Source organism: Natator depressus, chromosome 2 (genome assembly GCF_965152275.1).
Source record: "Natator depressus isolate rNatDep1 chromosome 2, rNatDep2.hap1, whole genome shotgun sequence".
In the NCBI taxonomy this organism is placed as follows: Eukaryota; Metazoa; Chordata; order Testudines; family Cheloniidae; genus Natator; species Natator depressus.
Genome location: NC_134235.1, coordinates 86,687,253 through 86,699,440, shown reverse-complemented (window position 1 = coordinate 86,699,440; position 12,188 = coordinate 86,687,253). Strand labels below are relative to the sequence as shown.

Genomic DNA, 12,188 nt, shown 5'->3' with positions numbered 1-12,188 from the left:
AAGTAAAAGGAATTTTTTTCATTAGGTATAAAGATTCAATAAGGCCATGATCCTGTATTGTGTAGCTCGTCGTAGACTGCTGCATTTGCAGAAAGCTTCATTGGACTCTGTATTGGTACAAAAGTCCACCTTTATGACATACAATGCAGGATCAGGACCTAATATAACATTAAAGTAGAATCACAACTGAATTAATTATTATACTTTCCTCAAAGTAAAATTATTTATAAGTTCTATTTCTGGACACAAATATCCCTAGAGTGCAAGCAACTAAAAAAAAAAATCTGCTATAAAATGAATCAGACTCCCATCAAAGGAAAACAATAGTGGATTTGTAAATAGACAATCTGAACAAGGAACAGCCAATATTATGGAGAAACAATAGCCTCTCCCTGAAGTTGCAACCAGTTTTTTATTCAAAGGAAGATTTTGGTCCACTTCTACATTGTCCAAAATAGATCCATTGTGCTCAAAGTTTGATATGTTGTCTTTGATAAAGATACCAATCTTAGAAAAAAATAGATGTTTTTCACTTTCTGAAAATTCTAATGCTTTTTCTCAGGTCACCTTAAAAGCAATTTGACCTAGAAACTTCATATATGTTTCATTCAAGAGTACTTGTGATCTAGTGTGCAAGCCTTGTTTGCAAGGGTCTAAAGGAGGAAAAATTGGGAAAAAATGCCCTAAATCAAAATTCTGGGTTAATGTACTCATTCCCGATGGACAGTTAAACTCCTCAGACTCTTTGATTTTCTTGGCATAACCTGTTGGATTAAAAGACTTTAAAAGGTCCCCAGAAAATTTTCCTTCCTGAAGTGTGCAGATTTCTTAAAGCCCACAGGCCAAGACCATGTTGAAATAAACATTTAAAGAATATACATTCGCAGATAGATGGTCTTTTCTATTTCTAACTTCCATGAAGTCTGCAAGCGTAGCCATAAAAAAAAAATGTTGGTGAAATTCTAACAAGCAGATCAAAACGTGTTAGTTAACATTTGTAATCTAGGATATATCTTTCAGAGCCAGGTAAGTTTCCTGATTTAAAACTGAATAAAACTCTAGTTGGGAATTATTACACCACGATTCAGACCCAGTTTTATTATTATTAATTAACTAACTAGCAAAACGGACATAAATTGTATTATTTCTTTAACAGAGTACAAAATAGACAAGTAAATCAAGTACATGCCAGTTGTAATATTTACTAGAAGTACTGGCATTCAAAACAAATCTAAAAATGTCTTATTTTCTTGGTTTCCCACAGTTCACAAGGAAACTGCTATTTGGACAACTGAGCAAGTTTTTACTGCAATAAGCAGCAAGGTGCAGTAAGTCCTCATGTTAGTATATAAAGGACTGTTGTATATGTTACCTCATGTACAGTACTGAAATTATACTGTGTTATTTCTAGTTTGATCTGTAGTATGAATGTGCGCAACATTTCTCTGAATTGTAAAACAGCAGCGTAAGGAATTTACTTCTAAAAGCAATGTTAATTTTATATATAATATTTTATATTATATATATTATATTGTATATAATGCAATATATATTATATAATTTAATAGACTAGATTTTTATATATATATATATATATATATATATATATATATATATAGAGAGAGAGAGAGAGAGAGAGAGAGAGAGAGAGAGAGAGAGAGAGAGAGAGAGAGAGAGTTTAAAATAGGGAAATGAACTTTTTTTTTGTATTCTTACCCTTTCGATACTGTGCTGTAAACGCAATTTCATCCTTACAACTTCCTGTTGTCTAAAAAGTTCCTTAAGTGGATCTGACAGCGATGGCGGTGGTGTAATCTAGGAAAAAATTGTTACAAATTTGAATTTAACATATACAGTTTACCTGGACTGGCTTTATAATTGCAAATATGCATTTAAAAATAAAAGCATGAACAGAATATTTTTCACTGGAAAAGTAGATCATAAACAGCCCCAGGAATGTAACTGAATTCACAGACTTTTGTTCTAATCTATTAATTACACCACTGTCTACCCTTTTATTAAATCATAGAATTAAAGATTCATTTAAAAAAAGCTAAAATCTGTCCATCTGTGGTTAAATGTAGTTTAAAACAACTATAAAGACTTCTAAAAGGAAAGTAAATTATTTAAGCATCATTTGTTATGTGCAGACAGTGCACCTAGGACTGTATAAGACACACAAAAGAAGAAAGTCCCTATCCCAAGAATCTTGCAATTAGAACACACAAATGAGACAAAATGCACTGGACAGTCCAAAGGAAGTATTTATAGAAGTGGTATTGATTTTTAATAATGGGTAGAGGACCTCATTTTTTACGTCCCACTCTAAGATAGCAAAACATTCACATATATTTCCATGTCTGCTGTTTTGTACTAGTATTAAGTTGAGGGCAGTTGCACATGTTTATTATTATATGGGAAGCTTCAGATTTAAATGAAGGAAATAAGTATTATATAGTTAACTAGTCTGTACAACAAAACACTGTAAACATAATTGTAGTCATGATAGTAACCAGACAGCAAAATTAGAGTTGTCTGAGAGGTCATCAGAACCCTGAAATGCTCATTAAAACTTTGTCCAAAGTGTTCTTGTTTTATATATACTGCATTTCTGTATTTTTATTCTTTACCTAGCAAGAATATTTCATAACTATCTGATAAATAGAAGAACACTTGATACTACTTTGGATGGACTACTCAAAACTAGCTGAAATATTGTTTGCCATAACTGGTGTCTAGATAGCACAGCAGAAATACGTTTATAGATGAATCAGTAATATTATCCACTGTATATAAAACAAATTGATCTAATATCATATGTTGCTATTGTGGCTACTCTGGAGTACAAGGTATTATACCTACCTCACATTAAACACACACATTACATTAAGGATATTTTTGGGATTGTGAAAGAGTGATGTATCTATAAAGATTTATTTAATGACTGATATCCTGAAATAATTTTTACCATAGAATATGAAAATGAAAGCAGTCTCTTTTGAAAGCAGGATTTATCATGGATAATGAACAAAATCCCTTTTATTACTGCATATAAGACATATATACACTGCCTGAAAGACTCATACTGCTAACATTATCTATCTACTTTTTATGAAAAAGAGTTTGGTCTCTGAACTGTTGAACAAAACATTCAGCATTTGCAATTATGTTCAACTCATGGACACATTTTTAAATGAGCTTAATGCACATCTCATAGCTGTGCCTATCTGTTATGGTTAATTATAAAGGGAGTAAAGAGATCTTAAATCCTGCTTAACAAACAAGGGAAATTCCAGACACTCAAAATTATGCTCTCTAACATGCCAAGAATCTCACAGTAAATATAGTAAATTTTGAAACTCCCCAATAGAGTCTGGCTCTATAATCTAAGATACTATAAATAAGTGCCATGGTATTCATGGCGGTATATTTAAAAAAAAAAAGTTTTCTTCAATATAGTGGCATACACTAAGAGCCAAGAAGTAGAACTATTCTATATGGTTGATATAGAACAGTTACTTATCCAGCAATAATTGTGGTTCTTCAAGATGTAATCAGTGTGGATCTTACTATAGGGGCACTTGCACCTCATGCACATGATATCAGATCTGTTTGAATAGCAGACTCTGTCAGGCCACACATGGGCCCTCTGCCTCCTTGCTCTCCTGTGCGAGGGTATAAAGGGCAGAGAGGCTGCGAGTTTCCCTCCGTTCTCATAATTCAAAGCCTGTGTCAGCTGAAAACTCCAAAAGTGGGGATGGAGGGCAGGTCACAGGATCTATGCTAACAACAACATGAAGGGTAAGTAACCATTCTTTCTTCTTCTTCGAGTATGTGTCAGTATGGATCCACTGTAGGTGACAGGCAAGCAGTATCCCCTCAGGATGGTGGTAATGAGGAGTTCAAACTGAATTCAGTCAAAAAGATGGTAGCAATGCTCTCTGGAATTTGATCTAGCAGCTGTATAGATCAATGCATAATGTTTGACAATGTTACTTCACATCACCGCTTTGCAGATTTTAGCATATTTTTAAAGCAGACAGAGAATGTCACTTGAGCTGTGGTGGAGTGTCTTGATGTTCTGTGGGATAAGTACACCAGCCAACTGCTAACACATGATAGATTATCTACAGTACTTATATATCTCTGAGGAGATGGTCTGACCTTTAGAATAGCCATCAGAAATAAATGAGAAGCCAGTCTGAACTGTTTGGTTCATGATTGTGCCAATTTGTCAGACCAAGCCTGGTAGAAAAGGGCAAGGTGGTTCCTGAAGGTGGTGACAGGGTCTGGATTGGCTTCATTGTAACTCCTGACACTTGAGTCAAACCTTCTGCATTTGGGTGTGCAATGGAAGAGGAGAATGATGGGAGTCTCCTGGAGCACCAAAGTCTTTTTCTTGGTGGATACCTGGACTGTGAGTCCTATGAGTAGGATGGTGTCCTTTGCCTCTTTTGGGATTGATATTTGTAAGGCTTTATCACAGATTTACCAGGTTGGTGCTATGCCCCAGCCTTCAATCTCCTGGGAGTAATCCCTTTACTGTGCCAGATCACCAGCGTCCACACAGCCTCAGTGACTCAGTCTTTGGGCTCCAGCACCCCCAGAGAGCTCCTACAGAAAATCCACCTTCTGAGGGAGCAATGCAACTGAGTAAGTACTGCAGTGACAGAGAACAGCCTTTTCAAAGCAAAGCAGCATTTATTAGTCAGTTGGAATACAGCTTCAGAGAGTCATTAAGTTAGCAGGGAAAAGCCAGGTTTAAGACAGCATCCATATTGGTTGAAGCAATGGCTATACCAAGCCATGATTCTGAGGTCCATCTTCACTCTCTGTCCTTGTCTATGTGAGTGTCTGATCGCTGCATGAACCTTAAAAGAGAGAGTCCCCATGACACTTCATGCCTTTGTTTCCAGTTGCAGTCTTTTTACTCTGCTTTCTTCAGAGTACTGAAGGAAGCAGCCTGCTCTTGGTTGTTAACCACTCATTAAGTGTTAATGGCCAAGTTCTTGGCTCTTCCATTGTCAATGCAGGGTCTTCCATTCACATGTATATAGATTCCAGTGAGTCCTTGTTAATCTGGTTCCAATCCAGACATTTTACATAATTCAACCCCACCATCCTTCTCTCCCTTGTCCCAGGAGAACAACGCCCCGCCCCATGTCCCATCCAATGGGTGGCCATACAAAGTGGGTAGGTACCTTGAGTCTTATATATGGTTCATAAAAATATTACAAAATTCCCACGTTCATCACAGGCTTTCCAAAGGGAGCCAGTATGTAATTCTCTAACAATCTCAGAGTGGCCCTTGGAGTTCTTAAACAAATGGTGCTCTTCATCTGTTCTGCTGCTAAAGAGTTCCATCTCTTCAAAGGGCAGTTCTCGATGGTGGACTGTACCTCCTTGGGAATGCTGGCTGCTAGCACCCATGAGGACAGTGTCATGGCGACAGTTGTGGCCATCAATCTCATGGCTATATTGGATGCATCCATGGCCACTCGTAATGCCTTTCTGTGACCATCTGGCCCTCTTTTTTTTTTTTGTCTTTTAATTCTTCCCTATTTTCCTGTGCAATCTTAAACAGAAAGCGTGTGACTCCTTCTCAGGTGAGGAAGTTAAATTTTGGGAACAGGGCCTGACTGCAAACTATCTGGAGCTGTAATGAGGCAACGGAATACACCTTGCACCTGAAGAGTTCTAGTTTCTTAGTGTCTTTTTTTCCTTTGTGGTGCCCTTTGTAGACCTGGATTTCTCTTGCACCACTGATAACAGCAGAGTTCCTGGATTTTGTTAGAAATAGAAATGTCTGAAAACATTTAGAGGTACCTGAGTATCTCTTTCCACTTGTTTAGATGTGGGAGGAAGAGTGGCCTGAGACAATCAGATGTACCTTCGCTGGTTTGAGTATACCCCAGTTGGTTGGGAGTGCAATCCTGGCTGGGGATGTGGAGTTCAGTATTGTTGGGGCTGGTGTCACTGCCTCATCTGGCAACAACGATGATTCCTTGGGAGAGGATGAAGGTTATTGCTGTCCCTCTGTCACCTCAAGCTGCTCACAGAAACCAATGTCCTGCTTCATCCTGGGTGGCCTGACTAATGACACCACAAGTGAGAGCTCGCTCTCTTCCTTGATGTATGAGTGGGGGATAAGCTCTGGGACATGTGTAATGATGCTCTCCACTAAGGCCAATATGGCATGTTGTAAGGATACTGGCCAGGTCAAGGTAGGTCACCGTTGTGCCATTCATGTCTTGCTTGAGGGGAGGGTCCTAACTGAGAAGCCTCTGGTATCCTCCTTAGGGTCACTTTCTGACCATAGGGGAGAGGGGGTCTGCTTGATGTCAGTAAAATCTAGTAAGTTGGAAGTATTCTCTCTCGAAAGATGGTACCTTAGAATGGTGTAGCCTCTGAGCCAGAATGTTTCAGCAAAGGACATAAGCTACTCCACTAGGATATATCTCCAGACGCTGATGGGCCTAGCCATTAGTACTGATGTCACTCCTGTGTGCCATACCAGCAATCTGTGTTGCATTTCCAGTCTTAAAAGCAGTGGAGGACTTGCAGACTTTATCTCTGGAGGACTGGTATTTATGCCCTCCTTGCAAGATGATCCCATGTGGTGTTTCGAGCCAGGTTTATGCTCTGTCCTGTCCCACCTCTCTGTTGCTTTTCAGTGCCAGGGCATAGGTATGAGATCTATCACTACTGAGGTTGGTGCCAAGGCTTTTGTCATCGGCGTCAAGGTTGTCAGTGCCAGTATCGTTGGCACCCTCAGTGATGCCTTTTTTCCTCACCAGATCCAAGATCATGGTGCCTGCTTGAGGGCATGCTCACTAATGAGAATTTCTTTGGTTCTGGTCTGCAGTTATTGCTTCCTTAGGGTCAGAAGTGGCCCACATGGACTGCTTTAGCAGTAGTTTTTCCTTGAGGACCCACAGGTCAATTCAAAGACCTGCACACTGAACACCAGTCCAGGATGTGGCTTTCCCCTAATCAGAATACTCAGACTATGACCAACACTGAGGGGGATGAGGCTGTCACAGGGTGGGTGTGGTTTGAAACCTGACAGTTCTGAGTCTGCCAGGAGGTGTGGCAGTTAGCACAAAGTGCCTCATACTGCTGTGCAGAGGACTTACTGGAAAGTTTCTCCTTTCTTTTCTTTGGAAATATCAAATTTCGGGGTTTGTGAAGTAGTAGTTCTTACAAGATTTGTGAAAAAATGAATTTTGAAGTTCTGAAGAAGGTACCACTTGCTGGGTTCTCTCTCGCTGCCATGGGTAGTAAGAGGGAATGGAAGGAGGGTTGCAGCTGCTCTGCCCTTTATGCCCTTTCATGGCAGCATGAGGAGGCAGAGCCCCAGACACTACTACTCAAAAGACTTTGATCTCACATGCAAGAGGTGCATGTGTACCTACAGTGGGATCCACACTGACACAAACTCAGTGAAGAATTTTGTGAATCTGGGCTGATTTTACTTAGAGTATTTCTTACTTGAGGAATTTTCCATGTACTTCATAGACAATATCCTTCTGCGATTTGGACTGGATTGTCTGCCTCCATGGTAGTGGTTTTGAGTCTGGCTGAGTGTCAGTTGTATTTGTGTTTTTTTTTTTGTTTTTTTTTGCCAAAAGCATATTGTCTCCTGTTTCATTATACAGAGATGACTATATAGCCCAAGTGTTATGTCAGACACTTCACTGAAAAATGAAGTAGAAGATCTTTTTCAAAAATATAAGTATCTTCTGTAGTGGAGGAATAGTGACAGTTACAGGTGAAGTAAACTTGCTTTGTCTACAGATATTTTTATTCAAATTTATCCAGTTATGCGAGTTCTCTTTTAAAATAAAATAAAAAAAATCAAAATGGGCAAGTGTTCACACTATCTTGAACAACCTGAAGCTTTTACCTTTTTTAACCCCCCCCACCCCAAAATTCACATACAATATGTAATTTCATAGTAAAAACAAAAAAATAGACCGCAAAGAAAAATATCCTCAAACCAAAATTTAAATAAATTCCCCCACAATGTACATGACAACTCTGCCTCTGTGAAAAACTGATACTGCCCATGGGAAAAAGTTTATTTTTCATATCACTGAATACTGCTTTTTAAAAAAAATAATACTCAGCACATTGACTTTCATATGAGTAACTAAAAGGGAAGAAAAATGTTACTTCATCTAATATTTGTTAACAAATCTTCACTCGTCCACATTATCTGACTTCAGGTGCACTATAACTGCATATAAAGACTTCTTAAGAAGAATTTTAAACAAACAGCGTTTAATCCTTCCATAAAGAATGCTCAACTGGAAACAGTTAACCCTCACACGTATTAGCATGGACAGCACTAGGAAGAACCACTGCATCCAGCATGCTGCTAGCTGGCCAGAGGAACACAGCCCTCTGGTGCAAAGTGAGCAAGATGTTCAGCTTCAGCAAAGGCACAATAAATGGTTCATGCTTCCACTTGGGGACCTCCAGGATATCAATATTCTCGGAGGTTGCCCTGCCTGAAAGGACTGAAAAAAACAGCTAATGACTAGACCACTCATAAGTCCGCCCCACACCTGGAAAAAAGTGAAGGGGAATGTAGAAATCATTTCAACTGTATTTCCTACCATGATGTATGATGACTTTCAGTGGTGCTCAAAAGGTACAACTTAAGTGGCCAGTATTTTTTGTGTGAATAAATTAAAGGCCATCGATATAAAGTATCATCTTCTGACTTTGAATTAAAGCAGCCATTTTGATAGAAAGGAAAACGTAATTTATCATGGTCAGACAAAGTGCTCTTTCATTTTCCTTTCAAGACCCTTCCGTCTCTGCAGGACAAACACACAGCACCAAAAGCCCAGGGAAGAGACTTGCCTACTGTGGGGTAAAGAGAAAGAGTCCAAGATGAGTTGGGAGAGATTCTAGATAAAACGAATCAGCAGATAATAGTTTCAGAAGGAACAGACTGCATCTCAGAAATATAAGGATTCAAGAAGGGTGGAAATAGAGAGAGGCTGCACAGGAGAAAGATTCATGGAGCATGACCATAGGTTGAGGGAGGAAGACAGAGCAACAGAAGGAGCTGTTTGAGTGATTACTTGTGCTCGCTGCTACCAGACTGCAGGCTTTAGTGACTCTTTCGGCATCTGCTCCAGCCCCATACCGAGTCCCCTTCACACTTTCATCTGGCTGTATCAATTCAGAAATCCAGCACTTTCTTGAGTCTACTCCTGGCAAAAAGTTTCCCCCTATTCCTCACAGACATTGTGCAGAACACAGAAGGCTATAAAAATGTTGTCTGCATTGACAACACTAGCGTCCAAATGGTTTTGAAGGCATTGCCACTGGGATTTCAGTCTGCCAAATGCACCCTTCACCACCATCCTACAGCTAATTAGCATTAAGTTGAACTTTCTTTTGCCAGGTCCTCTAAAATCAGGGGACAGTTTCATAAGCCATGGCAACAGGAGGCAAGCAGGGTCCCCTAGAGTAACAGTGGGGACAGTGACTCCATTTATAACAATGTAATCTGGTGGGAATAATATCCCAGTTTCTCCAGGAAGGTAAAGTCCCGATGTTCAGAACATTCTGGTATCATGCACGCTGTCAGTGCATCTCACATTAGTATCCATGAATCTGCACGTTTGGTTGACAAGGGCCTGCATAACTATGGAGTACCCTTTTCAGTTTATGTACTCATGCTCCTTCCGAAAGGCAAACTATGGGGACAGGAGACGCATCAATGGCCCCAGTGCAGTTTGGAAAGCCCATTCTCTCAAAGCCAGCAATTATTTCAGGAACATTTGTAATGCCCATCACCTCTGGGTACATCACTGTCCTGATGGCCTCACAAATCTCTGCCACAACCACCTGTGCCAGTTGATTTGCCAACTCCAAACTGGTTAGCCACAGATCTATACCAGTTAGGGGTAGTCAGCTTCCAAATGGCTACAGCAACCCACCTCTGGACCTGCACAGCCTTCCTCATGAGGGTGTCATGGTGGTGGAGGGTTGGGGCAAGCAGGGTTTCATGAACCTCCAGAAACACCTTGCTTTTTCATTCAAAAGTTCTAGACCCACTGCTGGTCATCCCAGCTCCATATGACAATGTGATACCATCAGTCGGTGCTTGTGGCCCTGCTCCAGAAGCACCAGTCTACCTGGGGGGAATCTGCATCTACAGCAATAGGCATGAGCAGCATCTGCTGGGGCACGGCTGGTAATCCACAGAGAGCTGCCTTTGGCAGGCCAAAAACTGCTGCTGAAATGTCTACCAGGATTTTGAAGATGCTTCACCTGATTCCTGAAATTGGACAAGCGTGAGGTGGAGAAATTCTTCTAGTGGGTCAGGATCCATATCGATGGCTCCAGCTGATGGGAATTTCAAAATGGCTTGGCTGGTTGTACTGGCAGACTAAAACCATCTAAAACACTTCTAGTAAGTTCCTGAGAGATGGACAGACAAGTTCTCTCACAATCCACTAATGAATCAAGCCCTAGAGCGACTACTGATTGACAAAGAAGCTAGGAAACCTAGGACACGATGGTATATGCCCACAGAAGCTGAAGCTTTGACAGGTTTTGAGGGTTTCCAGTGCAGTAGTGGATGCACAAGTGTGTGCTTAGAAAACAGAGATTGCAGACGCAGGTCACAACGGGGATGCCCACAATGCAATTAAAAACCTGCAGCTGGCCCATGCCAGTTGATTTGGGCTCTTGGGGCTCGAGCTGTGGGGCTGTTTAATGGTTCTAGAGCCCAAACTCCAGGTCTACACTACAATTAGACAGCCCCGGAGCTTGAGTCCTGTGAGACAGAGTCAACTGGTATGGGCCAAGCACAGGTACCTAATTGTGGTGTAGACATACCCAAAGACCCAGGCTTACTATGCTGTGTAGACATACCCATTGATGTCAATGACGCCAGGATTTCAGCCTCAGTTTTTCTATTTTTTGGTTACAAAAAGCTGTTGATCTAAAAGAGTTTCACTTGTACTTCTTGGGCTAGATTTTTCCAATTTCCTTAAGCAACATGTCTAATCAGTTAGATGCACAGTTACTACAACTGAATACAGTATTTTAAAAAACTGGTTCCTAATTTATGGAAGATGAATTCAGCTAGGATATATGTGTATAGGAAAAACACAAGGACAAACGACGGAGATATATCTATCTTTGTTCCAAGTGTTATCTTGAGATCTAACTTTATCTTTATAAAAGATTAGGAGTGGAAGATCAACAGAAGTGGCTTATAGTTTGTCAACTCTCTAAGCTCTACATATCTAACTGAGGCAAAGAGAAAATATACTGTGAAATGTCTCACAACTGGCATACTGGAGCATCTAAAGTATCTGCTAGGTATCACAAAAAAAAAAATCTTTATCCTATGTTCCTTAGAACAGATTAGTTATGCTTTGTGGCTACTATCTCTCTCACACTCCCCCCCCCCCAAATTGCTCCACTTGAGAAGCTCCAGCAAACTGGACGCTGCGTTTTGTTTAGTTATACTTAAACAAAATGGGTAAAAGATGTAGAAATCTAGGCTGAGGACCTCCATGGTATTCAGGATCCCTACACCCAAATGCTGTGTCCACCAATACCCACATAGTAGTACCTCATGAAAGCTTACAATGACCAACAGTTTGTGGCTTGAAAGATTTCTACACAAAGACAAGACTGCCCAAGAGGCAGTGACACAAGAAGATGGCTCACACTAACACAAACAAAAAAACTTTATTTAGTGACAGTGAAGGTTGCATTAGGACAATGGTTTTCAACCTTTTTTCATTTGCAGACCCCTAAAAAATTTCAAATGGAGGGGTGCAGATCCCTTTGGAAATCTCAGACAGTCTGCAGACTCCAAGGGGTCAGTGGACCACAGGCTGAGAACCACTGCATTAGGATATAGCCCCAAACACCCAAAACCTTAAGAACATAGAAATGAGAAAAAAAGTTTCCTATATTCCTTGCCACCTTCATATTGGCTACAACACTGTAGACAAAACTCCATAAGGCTTTCAGTTCCACCTCTAAAAGCCACAAAAACCAATATGTACCCTAACTTCAAACTCACACGAATAGAAAACCTTATTGATCTCAAATGCTCTTTTATCATTCATCTGAGAAGTTCCTTCTTTCCCTTTAACATTGCTGAGGTCAGATCTTTTTCACTTCAGCTACAAGAGTAATTGCTA

At 40.2% G+C, this 12,188-nt stretch overlaps 1 protein-coding gene across 6 annotated transcripts in view; it reads right to left on the bottom strand.

Moving 5' to 3' along the window:
- Positions 1-12,188, bottom strand: part of ANKRD12 (ankyrin repeat domain 12) — a 112,071-nt gene that overhangs the window by 12,340 nt on the left and 87,543 nt on the right. For all 6 annotated transcript variants that reach the window (XM_074944630.1, XM_074944632.1, XM_074944633.1 and 3 more), the window contains one exon: positions 1,717-1,815. In XM_074944630.1, coding sequence (XP_074800731.1) covers positions 1,717-1,815 — 99 coding nt within the window. The remainder of the gene's footprint in view (positions 1-1,716; positions 1,816-12,188) is intronic.